Source organism: Tachysurus vachellii, chromosome 3, assembly GCF_030014155.1.
Source record: "Tachysurus vachellii isolate PV-2020 chromosome 3, HZAU_Pvac_v1, whole genome shotgun sequence".
NCBI classification, from domain to species: Eukaryota; Metazoa; Chordata; class Actinopteri; order Siluriformes; family Bagridae; genus Tachysurus; species Tachysurus vachellii.
In genome coordinates, this window is record NC_083462.1 from 3,334,411 (window position 1) to 3,349,809 (window position 15,399).

Below are 15,399 nucleotides of genomic sequence, written 5' to 3' on the forward strand. Positions count from 1 at the left end.
TATATCTCTGATCTCCTTCTGTTACAATGTAATTTCTCTAGGGAACTTCGGGCAACTCTTAGTCTTCAGTTGACTGTTCCTAGGACTCGACTGAAATCGAAAGGTGATCGCGCCTTTTCAGTGGCTGCTCCACAGTTATGGAACAAGTTATCACCCTATATAAGAACAGCACCAACATGCGCAGATTTTAAGTCTCTTGTAGGCGGTAACGCTATCAATGTTAGGATTACACAGTTATAGGCCAGATTGCTAGGTTCGCTAAGGAGGGCAAGGAAATGTGAATGCAAATCACAAAGACAGACAGACCAGGAAAATTACTTTCACCAAGATGGTTTGATTTACTTAAAGAAAAAAGTTTAAATGGATATAATCTGGAATGTAAACAAATAAATAAATCCAACAAGTGCAAAAGTCTTGGTATAATGTGTGCAATTATTGATGGTGTAAATGTTCAATAGTGCAACAATCAGTTCTGTGCAATGAGGTAATTACTGAGAAATACCAACAAAGCGTGAATACCCCTCATAAGAGCATATAAGGCACGGATCACTTGATGAATCTTGAATTCTCTTCTTTTTTTGCCTTTATTAGGGTTCTCAAACTGGGAGGCTCACCATCTCAGGATCACAGCTTTTCCTAGTCTTCAAAAAAACCTGACCGGTTCATATGAACAGTACCATGAACATAGTAGACAATTAATGTCTTTCAAACTCAACAGATCTGAAATACATTACCTTAACCATGTGCAAAACACTATTTTAGCACTTTGTCACTCAATGTATAAGCAATCATTTAAATAAATGATAATCATTTGAAAAAGCATTGTAATGCTCTTAGAATTGCAATGCATAGTTAGAATACACTACACATTCCAACTAGACAAATAAATGCATAAAACTCACATAAACCTCTTTTGAACATGAATAAACTCAAACAATTCCTTTCAGAGAACTAAACATCATATTTTGAAACTCACCAAATCCGGGAAATTTCACTAAATCACATCGGATGCTACTCGGTCCACAACCAACTATCATCCACTTCAATCTTGTCAATCATCACACTAAAATAATCCAAATAGGTTTTATACAAGGAGTTGCAACATCATATAACATTATCTATACATATTAATCAAGGATGATTGATATATTTGCCTTTTAATCCGCATTGAAACACCTGCGACCTGCGATGCGTGTGCTCTCCGTGTAATTACCTCCGTCTCACCTCTGTGACGTCATGCACGGCGCCAGTCATAATAGAATATAACGTTAGCGTTTTTTTTTTTCCTTATTTATTTATTTATTTATTTATTTGTTTATTTATTTATTTATTTTTAAACTATTTTTCCTTTGTTAATAGTGCAACAGAACAACTTTTATAATAAATTATATTACTTTTGTTAGTGTTTTAATTGAAAATATAATTAATGCAAATTACATTTTATTTTCCATCAGCAGTTCAACTCTGACCTGTGTTACACCCTCCCCTCTTAGTCTATGCAAGTCCCTTTGCATGGCTGTAACCTAAAGTTTTAGGGTTTGGAGTGTCTAATTGATCTGCGTTGTTCTGTAAGTGATTCGATGAAAGCAGTGTTCAACCCCTGGAGCAAAGACTGAATGATTGATATCATTGGGTTTCCCAACTCTGGATAAGTTAGTCTTTTTGACTTCTGCTTCACTCTTTTAGACCTTCTTAGATGACTTTCATCCTCACTCTCATCTTGATCTGTTTCATCCTCATCAGGTTCAGGTGAACTCAGTCTGCTTTTCTGGGCTGAAACATCGGGTGTAGTTTCTTCAGTTTGCAAATGTGTTTCATTGTCTTGTTTCCTTTGGTTTTCATTAAGTACATCAAGTGTCTGCTCTTCTACTTGAGGTACTTGCTTTCTTTCTTTCATGTTTTCCTTTACAGGTTCTGCAGGACTGTATGAGGATTCAACTTCTGGTAAGTTCTGCATTTCAGGTGAGCATTCAGTGCCGGGAAAGTATTCAGGTTCAGATGGATTCCCCAACGACACATCTCCTGCATTCACAGGCTCTGAATCATCACTCGGGACAAGTGCTACGTTAGGTGAGATTCGGTTTGCAGGATCCCAGTTAAGAGGAACCTCTATAGGTTTCCTTATAACATTGTACTCCCGAATGAACTTTTCTGAGGTAATGGTTGGAACTACAGAGATTTGAGGTGCATAGTCATCCTCATCAGAGCTTTGACTCAGTTCTCTAGACATTCATCAGTGTCCTCAACTCTGCTTCGTCTGGTTAAACGTTTTTCCTGAGGTTTCGTCATGCCGACCTCATCTTCTGGAAATGAAGGCAAAAACCCAGAAGGTAACAATAAATCTCTGTGCAATGTTCGTAATGGACCTTCTTGTTTCTCAGGTTTCACTGTATAGACAGGTAGTTCACCAGCACGACCTACTACAATGTGCACTACAGGATCCCACCTGTCAGCCAGTTTATGTTTTCCACGTAACCTCACATTTCTGACCAGCACACGGTCACCTTTCTCAAGAGACGACTCAGTCACTCTGCGATCAAAACGGACTTTGTTTCTTTCTGCGGTTTTGGCCGCATTCTTCTGAGCTAGCTTGTAGCTCTCCTGTAGGTGACTTTTTAATGACTGAACATATTGAGAATGGAACTTAGGACTGTCACGGTTCATCGTGGTGTTGAAAATCAAGTCTACCGGCAGTCTTGGCTGGCGTTCGAACATAAGTTCGTATGGTGTGAAACCCGTTGTCTTGTGCTTCGTGCAGTTATAAGCATGCACAAGGGGTTTAACAAAGTCTTTCCAGTGAGCTTTATCGTGAGCTTTTAAAGTACCAAGCATTCCCAACAGTGTGCGGTTGAAACGCTCAACTGGGTTCCCTCTTGGGTGGTACGGTGTGGTTCGGACCTTTTTAATTCCAGCAATGTCACAGAGTTCTTTAATGGTTTTGGACTCAAAATCAGGTCCTTGATCACTGTGGAGCTTTTCAGGCACACCATAATGAGCTATAAAATTCTCCCACAGGCTCTTGGCGACTGTTCTAGCTTTCTGATTTGGAGTTGGAACCGCAACCGCATACTTGGTGAAATAGTCAGTTATCACCAAGACGTCTTTGGTGTTGCTCCGGTCGGGTTCCAATGACAAAAAGTCCATGCACATTAGCTCTAGTGGCCGGGTAACTTGGATGTTCACTAGGGGTGCTACTCTTTCTGGCAAAGCTTTTCTACATACACAACGACTGCAAGTCTTGATTTTGTTTTCAACATCAGTAGCCATCCTGGGCCAATAGAATCGGGACCGGATGAGATCAAGGGTCCGTTCTATTCCCATGTGACCCATGTTGTCATGCAGGCTTTCCATGGTCATGGCTCTCAACTCAGGTGGAAGGACGAGTTGGTAAGTTGTACAATCTCCAACAGTTCTTTTACGATAGAGAACACCATCCTTCAATTCAAGTTTTCTCCATTCTCTCAACAGGAAAGTAAGTTCTGGGAGCTCATGTCTCAGTGCAGGTAGGATAGCTGCTTCAGATGAATGGTATAAGGTGAACTGCCGTATGCGATCTTGCTCCTTTTGCGATACAGAATCATTCACCAGATCACCATGAGGTCGTCTTGAGAGTGCATCTGCGTCGAGATTGCTCTTCCCAGGGCAATACTGGAGGGTAAAGGAGAAAGTGGACAAAGCAGACAGCCACCTGTAGCTGGTTGCATCCAGCTTGGCTGATGTTAAAACATAAGTGAGGGGGTTGCTGTCGGTGATCACTTTAAAACTGCTTCCATAAAGGTAATCACAAAACTTTTCAGTAACTGCCCACTTCAGAGCAAGGAATTCCAGCTTGTGGGCAGGATATCGGGCCTCGCTCTTTGACAACCCTCGACTAGCATATGCGATTACTCGAAGCACTCCCTCTTGCTCCTGATAGAGTGCTGCACCAAGCCGGGTAGTGCTCGCATCTGTATGCAGCACAAATGGCAATCCAGGGTCTGCAAATCCTAATATATGGAGGTGGTGTTGCCACTATTTTAAGTGATCACCTTACTGTTACACAGAGAACACAGTATAGATTTAATTCTTTTGAAGTGCTCGTCCTCAATGTTACAATATCGCACATGCACGCGAAAAAATCCCAGACGTCTCTTGCGCTAGCGAACGTGTATAGTCCACCAGGGCCCTACACCGATTTTCTTAGAGAATTCACAGATTTTCTGTCAGACCTATTGGTTAGCTTTGATAAAGCATTAATTTTAGGAGACTTTAACATTCACGTTGATGACACAAATGATGCATTAGGACTCACATTCATGGACTTACTAAACTCACTTGGGCTTAAACAAAACGTCACTAGAGCAACTCACCGTCGTAATCATACACTAGATTTAATAATATCACACAGAACAGATGTCACTGATATAGATATCATTTCTCAAAGTGATGACATCACAGACCATTACCTCATACTGTACACACTACCTGTAGAACAGACTAACTGTGTCTCACCACGTTATCGACTCGGTAGAACTATTATTTCAACCACTAAAGACAGATTCACAAATAACCTACCTGATCTGTCTGGACTTCTTACTGCACCCTTAAACACAGACAATCTAGATAAAATTACTAACAGCATAGGCGCTATATTCACTCGCACATTAGACACTGTTGCCCCAATCAGATTAAAGAAGGTTAGAGATAAAACGCTTGCACCATGGTATAATAGTCATACTCACACCCTCAAGAGAGAGACCCGTAACCTCGAGCGAAAGTGGAGAAAACTAAATTAGAGGTTTTTAGAATTGCATATAAGGTAAGTATGTCCAGCTATAGACAGGCTCTAAAAGCTGCCAGGGTCGAGCACCTGAGCAAACTCATAGAAAATAACCAGAACAATCCCAGGTTTTTATTTAGCACAGTGGCTAGATTAACAAAACACCAGAAATCTGAACACACTATTCCACCACAGTTCAGTAGTGAGGATTTTATGAGATTCTTCACTGATAAAATCGAAAGTATCAGGAGTAAAATAGGTGACACTCAACATATGAGAGCTTCCAGTGACCTATATCAACAACTTGTTCACTAGACCCCATTCCAACTAAACTACTGAAAGAAGTGTTAAATAAAGCTGGTGAGCCTCTTCTTAATATTATTAACTCCTCACTATCTTTAGATTACGTCCCTAAGTCTTTCAAGTTTGCAGTTATTAGGCCACTCATCAAAAACCCCAATTTAGATTCAAATGAACTATCAAATTACAGACCTATTTCACACCTCCCATTTATGTCTAAAATACTTGAAAAGGTTGTGTCTGTTCAAATGAGCTCCTTCTTACAGGAGAACAATATCCTTGAAGAGTTTCAGTCAGGTTTCAGGCCCCACCATAGCACAGAAACTGCACTTGTGAAAGTCACAAATGACCTGTTCTTAGCTTCGGACCAAGACTGTATGTCCCTATTAGTCCTACTTGACCTTAGTGCTGCATTCGACACTATAGATCACAACATTCTCCTAGATCGTCTACAAAATTACACAGGTATTCATGGACAAGCTTTAAGTTGGTTTAGATCCTACCTGTCTGACCGATACCATTTTGTAGAATTAGATGTTGAACCCTCCAGTTTACTACCAGTTAATTATGGGGTCCCTCAAGGATCAGTTCTAGGACCTCTACTCTTCTCAATATACATGCTTCCAATAAGGAACATCATTAGAAGACATGGGATTAGTTTCCATTGCTATGCTGATGACACACAGTTATATATCTCATCAAAACCAGATGAAATAGCTAAATTGTCCAAATTAACTCAGTGCCTTAGAGATATAAAAGACTGGATGAGCTGTAACTTTCTGTTATTAAACTCTGATAAGACAGAAATACTAATTATAGGTCCAAAAACAAGTACACAGAAACTCTCACAATTTAACTTCCAATTAGAGGGATGTACTGTTGCTAGAAGCTCGACAGTGAAAGACCTGGGTGTTATATTAGACAGCAACTTGTCCTTTGATAATCATGTCGCCCAAACCACAAAAACAGCCTTCTTTCACCTTAGAAATATTGCCAAGCTGAGAAACATCCTGTCTCTACCTGATACTGAGAAACTAGTTCACGCTTTCATGACCTCTAGACTGAACTATTGTAATGCATTACTAGGTGGTTGTCCTGCATCTTTAATAAATAGGCTACAGTTAGTCCAAAATGCAGCTGCCAGAGTTCTCACTAGGACAATAAAGTATGACCATATAACCCCAATTTTATCATCTCTACACTGACTACCTGTTAAGTTTAGAATTCATTACAAACTGCTGCTACTTACGTACAAGGCTCTTAATGGTTTAGCTCCCATGTATCTAACTAGTCTTCTAACACGTTACAATCCTTCACGCTCTCTGAGATCACAAAACTCAGGACTTCTGGTAGTTCCCAGAATATCTAAGTCTACTAAAGGTGGTAGAGCGTTTTCTTATTTAGCGCCCAAACTCTGGAATAGTCTTCCTGATAGTGTTCGGGGCTCAGACACACTTTCCCAGTTTAAATGTAGATTAAAAACCCATCTCTTTAGTCAGGCGTACACATAACACATCCCGTTATATTATATTGTGCACTATTACACTAGACCTGCACATTTTTATGAACAGCAGATATGTTAATCCCTTTGCACTGCTCTTCTCTTTTTCAACCCATGCCGAGACACCCAGACATTGTACCAGCTCCGATCGTCTTCCGTGCGATGAAGTTTTTGGTTTCCGCTTAGATGAGGCCGACTCTGCGAGAATCCTGAAGAAAACATCTACAGATCTACCAGCTCCAGTTGGACTCTGTGATACTAAGAGGAGATCTGAACTCCATGTGATCCCTACACCAATACAACATTTGTCTGATTGTATATTTGGAATCACACCATCTAGTGTCACCCATATGAGGATGGGTTCCCCTTTGAGTCTGGTTCCTCTCAAGGTTTCTTCCTTTACTAATCTAAGGGAGTTTTTCCTTGCCACTGCTGCCTGAGTCACCTCACACTTGCTCATTGGGGATAAACACACATACATACACACGTACACACACACCGTGAACTATATATTTTGAATTTTTATTATATTAATTCTCTATATTACTCCTTATGCTTATCTTCTGCTCTATGTTTACGTTCTGTAAAGCTACTTTGAGACAATGTCCATTGTAAAAAAGCGCTATACAAATAAACTTGAATTGAATTGAATATCGGCGCTTCTGTAAGTTTCGTAATGAGTGTTTCAAATGCTTGCTGGCAGTCAGCTGTCCATCGCCCTCCAAAAGGCTCTTTGGGATCAAAGTAGGTCTTTTCCTTTCTTTGCACCTTGCAACTCCTCTGAAGAGGAGGATACCCCACAGTCAGCTCGTTCAGCGGTTTCACCAGCTTCGCATAGTCCTCAATAAATCGTCGATAGTAACCGGAGAAACCCAGAAAGGAACACAACTCTTTCAGGTTCCTTGGATTTGGCCAGGTCTTAATGGCTTCTATTTTTTGAGGATCTGTCTCCACACCATTTTCTGAGACAATGTGACCAAGATATTTCACTGACTGCTGGAAAAACTTGCACTTTTCCAACGAAAGCTTTAGCCCATAGTCTTTCAAACGTCCCAGAACATGAAGACATCGCTCATGCTCTTCTAGGGTATCTGAAAAGACAATTAAATTGTCCAAGAACACTGGGACTTCTGAAAGGTTGATGTCACCCATGCACTTCTCCATCAGCCTTTGGAATGTGCTGGGAGCATTAGTTATGCCCTGTGGCATCCTATTAAACTCCCAAAAACCCAGCGGGCATACGAAGGCAGTCTTGGGTCTGTCTTTCTCTTCTAGTTCAATCTGGTAATACCCAGATTTGAGATCGAGCACTGAGAACCATTTTGAACCTCAAAGTGCTGAAAAGTTTTCTTCTAAATTGGGTAAGGCATATGCGTCTTTGATGGTTTGCATATTCAGCTTCCGATAATCAATGCAAAGCCTTACGTCGCCGTTCTTCTTGCTTACTACAACGATAGGGGTTGTTTATGTGTGTCTAGGTGTGTGTGTGTGTGTGAATCTCTATAAGATGTGTAGACCGAGTGTGTGTGTGTGTGTGTGTGTGAATCTCTATAAGATGTGTAAACCGAGTGCAGGTGTGTGTGTGTGTGTGTGTGTGTGTGTGTGTGTATCTTTATAAGACGTGTAGACCGAGTGCAGGTGTGACTGAGAACAGGTGTGTGATCAGAAGTCAGGTGACTGAATGAGGAAGTGAATGTACAGTGTAAGAAGTGGAGTCTGGTGCAGACATGACTGTAGGCTGTGGTGCATGTTGGGAAGTGGAGTTTGTGGATCTGTTATAACTGACAATTATCATGATGTTGGATAAAAGCAATCACTATGATGGAAGATGAATCTTTGTTTCTCCAAAAATTATTAACAATATAAAGTGTTTGGGTTCATATTTCTAATGTTATTTATTTATTTTTAGTCTTTATTCCCAGAGGCAGAAACACACAGATTTCCTGATGAATCTCTTCCATCACACTACAGAAAGTGACAGACACACAGGGGGAAAATCACTGGAGCTGTTAGCATCAGTGTGTAATCACACATCTTTTCCTTATGGAGAAAACTCTACAGATTATAACAGTGAATTCCTGCTGGATCTGTTCTCACATGTGAAGCAGTATGAGAGTAAAACACACAGGACTGTCCTTCCAGCATTGCTGCCAGTTTACCAGTCACTTCCTGTTTGGTCCATAAATCTCTCAGAGAGAAAAGTCTCCGACCTCCTAGAAATGCTGAAACTCCAAACACAGAAGATACCAGTGGAGCTGAGAGACTGTTCAGGTGAAGAGAGTGAAGTGAGGAGTTTCCTTCAGTGTCTGCCCTACATCTCACAGCTCAGCTTTAATGAGTAAGTTATTACAGATTTCTCAGACTTTCTTTAGTGTTTGTGCTCCACAGCTGAAGATCTCAGAGCTCATGTTTAATGAGTAAGTTTAAAGTTCCTGTATAGATTTCACCCTTTTACTGATCTGAACTGTTCTTGTTCAGTAGCTACTTTACCTCGAACCTGCTAACACTGATTGTTCACTTAATGTTAGAAATTAAAACACTTCTACATAAAGTTAATGAAATTTGAGTTTAAATAAACTTTACATTTAATTTTTAAAAAATCAACAGTATCTTTTATACAAAACTTCTCTATACTAAATACACTGCCATCTGATTTAGCTAGATAATGATTATTAACCTTTTAACTAATGGATCTTAATCCTTTTTCTAACTAGACACTACAAGTCTAGGTCTGATTGACTCACAGCTAAATATCTAGATAATTTGATCAGTTATCAAAGTTACTATGTTCATTACATCATCACTTTCTATATCAGACATGAGGGAAACTCTCACATGTGACTGTACTGATCATCACTAAACAGCATTTTGTGTGTGTGTGTGTGTGTGTGTGTGTGTGTGTGTGTGTGTGTGTGTATGTGTAACTTTACCACTGTGATTATAAGTTGGACTGGGACAGTTAATGTGGCTATAAAACAGCAGGTTGTTTGTAACTCAGGAATCAGATCAATATGTATTTTAAGTGAAATTAATAGCTATTTTGCACAAGCCCCAGTAAACAGTGTCAGGTGATGCTCCTGTCCATGGCTACAAGAAGAAACTGTTCATTTTTATCTTCCTTGATATGAACAGACTGATAGTCTGATGTTCTCTACACTAACTGAATATTAGCCTTTATTATTAGCCTCATTTATGTGTTTGCTCTGAGCTTTAGGTGAATCTTTTTCACTGTCTGTGAGATTCTTCCTCATAACTTATATATTTTCTTACAAACAGGTTTTATTCAGTATCTGCATCCGTCCAGTTTATGGTGAATCTGATCATCGCAGCAGTCGACTGTCAATCAGATAAAGGAGAGAGTTTTACTGAGCTGCTGGTGTCAGTGTGCAGCTACAACACATTCCCTTTTAGACAAGAGGTTCATGGATTCCATGAAAAACAGAGTGAATTCCTGCTGGATCTGTTCTCACATGTGAAGCAGTATGAGAGTAAAACACACAGGACTGTCCTTCCAGCATTGCTGACAGTTTACCAGTCACTTCCTGTTTGGTCCATAAATCTCTCAGAGAGAAAAGTCTCCGTCCTCCTAGAAGTGCTGAAACTCCAAACACAGAAGATACCAGTGGAGCTGAGAGACTGTTCAGATGAAGAGAGTGAAGTGAGGAGTTTCCTTCAGTGTCTGCCCTACATCTCACACCTCAGGTTTGATCTGAATGCTGCATGTTCACACACCAACTCCAACACACGATCATTCTGGGGTTTTTTATGTTATTACACAGAGAGTTAGATGTCTATTACTGTGGAAGATGAATAATCTGTTCCTATTTTCTGTCTTATTCATCATGAAAAGTAATTTATTTTCTAATTCTGATTGATTAGTCATTAACATTGTTGTATATTATTTGTAACTGATTATATTTCAAGTTGAAAATGAATCAAAATGTTATTAATCTCATGTTTTATAGTCGTACAACATATTTAATATATAAACTTAAAATTGCAAGAGCTGATTTGAGATTAAGAAACTTTAAAGTCTTCAGGAAAGTTCAGGATAATCTTAGTTCTGATTATTAGGAAACTAAATCTTAATTTCTTCTGTTGTTTGCAGTTGAACTTATTTAAGTACATATTTATTTTGTGACTAATACAGTATCAGCTCCAACATGTTATTTATGGACTTTTACAAACAATTACATTACATTAAAAACAATAACAGTACATTAAACCTGTCTGTTTTAGATGTGACTCTTGGTTAATTCCACGTTTAAGTAAAGCAGTTGTTGACCATGCAGAAGATACAGAGCTGGTGAGAGCTTTCTTTGCTGCTATGGACTTCGTCCTCATTATAGATTGGGTTTTAACTACTCGTGAGTGCAGGGCTGTGAGGAAATTACTCAATCTCTCAGACTCCAGATTCAAACTCACTCTGAAACCACAAGCCATCTCTCTCAGAGGAGCCAGACTTCTCTTCAGACACATCACACACCTACAGAAACTCTGGTACATGTTAATAATCACTTTCTTCATGTTTACACCAGTCTGTGTAACATCATTAAGGTTTAACATGCTTTAGTGAAATTCACTTTGATGACTGAGTTTGTGTGAACGTTTTTCAGCCTGAGTGAGCGTGTGTTAGTGAGGATGATCCGAGCAGTGAGAGCCGGTGGGTCATTCAGGAGCAGTGAGAGCCGGTGGGTCATTCAGGAGCTCTGTCTGGATTTTAACATCATAAACCCAAAGATCTTCAGATTTCTGAGCAGTTTGTCTTCCCTCCTGAACCTCTGGACTGTTCACTGTGTGAACCTCACTGAGTGCAGGATGGAGGCTCACTCTCTCCTCAGCCTCATGTGTCATCCTGGGCTTTTAAAGATCAGGTCAGTTTCCAGTTTACATCTTTATTATACAAAAATGTCTATATTATTGTTTATAAACTTGTGTCTGTGTGTAGATTATCGAAATCGACTCTCCAGCAGTTTACTGATCTGCTGTATGAAGCTCAGGATGGGGAACTGACTCGCTTTTTCCTGGAGAAGGTGGGAGGAGACCTGACTTCCTGTTCTCTCAGCTGGGAGGAGCTTATCTATCTTCTCCAGCAGCGAGTTTGCTGCATTGGTGTGAACATCAGAAAGAACAAAATCACTCATAAACACACCAGAGAGATTCTTCCTCTACTGTCTGAAATTCAGTTTAAACGGTAAGAAGGAAGAAATGTAAAGTGTAACTATAACATCCAGATTCATCTTTTATTATAATAAAACCATTTATTTCATCTTCAGAAGTTACTAAGATACTAAGTTACTAAGATCTGTTTTCCAATTGAGATTATTTTATATGAATATGAATGTTTTGTCATGTAAAGTTTATTTACTTTGTCCATAAAAATGATTTTGACCATTAATACTAATGTACTATTGTGAATACATCGTGATAATCCAGTTGCAGAGACTGGAATTAAGTTCCATTATTATCTATTTTGAAATATTAATTTTATGTTGTATTTAGGCTCATATTCGCAAGTTCTAATTAATACTATTCTGTCCCTTCTGCAAATACGTTGCACCTCGACAGATGGTTAAACGTGATGAGGGTCAAAGGAAAAGTCAAAATTAAGAGTTCTTGTCTGTGATTTACTTTGAAATCTTGAAGCCAGTCATTCTAGTGAAGCTAAAATACGAATACACCGTATATAAAGTTAAAAAAAAAAAAAAAAAAAAAAATATATATATATATATATATATATATATATATATATATATATATATATATATATAAAGAAACACATTCCAGCGTTAATATATGAAAGATATAGTAGATTTAATCTTTCTTGAACATACATGTATGTTCTTTTTTTAAGAATTTTTAACAAAGATAATATTAAACAAATAAATGAACTTAGACAGTGGCCTCTTTGGCCTGAAATAACAGAATATATCTTTTATCAGAAAGACATCTGCAGCCGCTTCACAGCTGATGTGAAATAAACAGTAAAACAGCTGATAGACAATGAAATAAACCCCAAATTAATAACTACTCAAATGGTCAGAACAAATACAATGTGCCAGAGGATTAATAAAAGGGTGTTTGTAACCTTCACAGATTGAACCCCAGTGTTCTGCTGTCAATCATCAGAGAGATCTATGAGACTGACTCTGCTCACTATGTGTCCAGTCTGTTAAAGTCAACACACAACTGTATTAACCTGAACAATACAGATCTGGACTCATACCACTGTACTGCCCTGTGCTTCACCCTCCAACACTGTACATCTGTCTCTCTGAGCCTGATGTGGACCTCCATACCAGACGGGGAGCTGGTGAAGATTCTACCTCTGTTCAACAGACTTTCTCAGCTCAGGTAACTCAGTGTTCACATGGACAATACCTGGGAAATAAATCTACATGTTTCAGTAATAGAAACTGCAGTAATATTTACTAATACATAAATATTTACAACAGTCAAAATGCTTCTTTTCTTTGCTCTCAGTGTTGACAGGTTTCTGTTGCTCAAGTTACTCCACTGTTGCAGTATCTCTGAGCTCCAACAGGGGGCAGCAGCAGCTGTTTTCTCTGCTCTGCAGAACAGACTGGACTTCTCCTGTAGCACTGGTTTGGATCTGAGCTCAGAAACACAGGATAAAACTCTGCATCTGAGCACCGAGGACTGCAGAGACATCAGCACTGCCATCCAGAAATCCCAGCAACGTACAGAGCTCATTCTAGAGGACTGTGAGCTGGAGGACACTGGAGTGGACGTGTTCTTACTCATTCTACATACTGTGACACTACGGTGAGACACACATACAGGACAAAGGACTTTCAGGACTGGGGGACAAACTGAAATGTACACTGTGTGTGACATTAAAAGTTTTAACACTCTAACTGGCCATGGTCTAACTCTCTCTCTCTCTCCCTCTCTCTCTTTCTCTCTCTCTCTCTCACTCTCTTTTTCACTTTCTCTCTCTCTGTCTCTCTCGCTGTCTCTCTCTCTCTCTCTCTCTCTCTCTCTCTCTCTCTCTCTCTTGTACTCAGCTGTAGTAAATCTTTGTTGCTCCGGTTCCTGGCTCCTCTCCGTGTGGTGAATCAGTCAGACTGTGTGAGGCATGTTATGTCCCTCTCAAAGGCTCTGAATGGAGATATGGACCTCAGCGAGACCCCTCTGGATCTCGGTGCCTGTAGATCGTTAGCATTGTTTCTGGAGTTTTCTGAAGGTCTGTCAGAACTGGACCTCAGTCACTGCAAGCTCACTGATCAGGGCCTGGAGCTGCTGTTACCACATCTGCATAAAGTGGAGGTCCTGGAGTGAGTATACACTGTGTGTGTGTGTGTGTGTGTGTGTGTGTGTGTGTTATCTGTGTGTGTGTGTGTGTGTGTGTTATCTACACTGTACTCATTGTATGTATATGTTTGTTCTTCTCCTTAGTCTGAGTCACAATGACATAGACAACTGTTTAGCAGGAAGAATCTACACAGTTGTTTCCACCAGCAGCAACATACAGACAGTTCGGTAGGTTTGTTCATGTTTCTGTGGTGTTTCTACACACACACTGTACACTAGATAGATATGTATATAAATGTGTCCTTTTAATTAAAGTTTGAATATATATTTTTTTGTGTGTTCAGACTCTTCAACAACAGAATTACTGATAAAGAGCCTTTCCAAAAAGACAAGCGCTTTGAGATCTGGTGATGACTGTGGCCTGTTCTCAGTACAAAGCATAAAGAACCATGTATAAACAAGTCAACATGAGAGACATCATTATTCTCTTGTCTTAATTATTTAATTATTGTGTCCAATGAGTTTGAAGTTTCATGGCATGATGTATGTCTATTTTATCTTCATGTTTGTGTTTGAAATCATGATTTCAAAGTAAAGTATATGAGCCAGAAGATCCATGTCATGCAGACATCAGATATTAATCTGACTCCTTGCTTGGGAACCTCTGATTTAAATCTGATACACATACATCTAACTTCAAGGGTTTTTTTTTTTCATTTTATCCATGAAAAGTTGTTCCTCAAAGTAAACTTTTCTGTATAATCAATAGTTCAGAAATGTTTTACTCTTATTTTACTTTTACCGCCAAATGAACACAAGGTGGCAGCAAAGAAACAGAAATAAATTGAAACATGCCTTTTGTCAGTGTTACAGCAATTTTGAAAGACCTTTTAAACTTGGGTACAAAGCTTAAATACTGTTACTGCCTTTGGATGACTTATGGAAAATAATCTCTGTATCTGTATTTAGATTTGGTTTTAATTATAGTTTATTTTAATTATAATTTCTGTTTAATATGTTGTCAAGATTTTCTTTTAATAACAATGAGGGATGATAAAAAAACTTGTACAATGATTATAGGGGTTTCTATTTTTAAAGACATTTTTTGAGACCTCAGTAGAGGTGTGTAAAGCACATGCTACGTGTGGGTGATCGATGGCACCAAACAGCAGAAACAATGAGTTAAATGAGAAGAGCAGAGCAAACGTCTCCACCAGCAACGAATACAGCAGAGACATTGTTGTATTTAGTCCACTGCATCTCCAGCTGCCTCTCAAGCTCGGCTCAACTAGCAGACACATTTGACAAATGAAAAAAAAAAAAAATAATAATACACTTGTTTATTTATTCACATATTTATTCAATTATTATTTATTTATTGTTTGTTTATTTATTATTTGTTTATTTAAAAAAAAATATGGTTATATGCCTAATAAAGGATGTCAAGAAAACAAACAAAATTCCTGTGTGTGTAAGTGTAAAGGCTATAATGATTGTGTCATTGTATTGTTGTGTGTTTTGTGAGAGAGAGAGAGAGAGAGTGAGAGTGTAAAGGTTATAATGA

General features: G+C 38.9%; 1 protein-coding gene across 4 annotated transcripts in view; it reads left to right on the plus strand.

The window, feature by feature from the left end:
* The window catches only part of LOC132842587 (uncharacterized), a 51,997-nt gene extending 36,822 nt beyond the window's left edge, over positions 1–15,175 (plus strand). For 3 of the 4 annotated variants that reach the window (XM_060865326.1, XM_060865329.1, XM_060865327.1), the window contains 10 exons: positions 8,470–8,898; positions 9,837–10,262; positions 10,800–11,060; positions 11,177–11,434; positions 11,509–11,754; positions 12,657–12,914; positions 13,044–13,346; positions 13,589–13,858; positions 13,980–14,063; positions 14,180–15,175. In XM_060865326.1, coding sequence (XP_060721309.1) covers positions 8,470–8,898; positions 9,837–10,262; positions 10,800–11,060; positions 11,177–11,434; positions 11,509–11,754; positions 12,657–12,914; positions 13,044–13,346; positions 13,589–13,858; positions 13,980–14,063; positions 14,180–14,246 — 2,602 coding nt within the window. In that variant the 3' untranslated portion in view covers positions 14,247–15,175. The remainder of the gene's footprint in view (positions 1–8,469; positions 8,899–9,836; positions 10,263–10,799; positions 11,061–11,176; positions 11,435–11,508; positions 11,755–12,656; positions 12,915–13,043; positions 13,347–13,588; positions 13,859–13,979; positions 14,064–14,179) is intronic. The other variant, XM_060865328.1, reaches the window with a different exon arrangement.
* Positions 15,176–15,399: the final 224 nt, after the last annotated feature.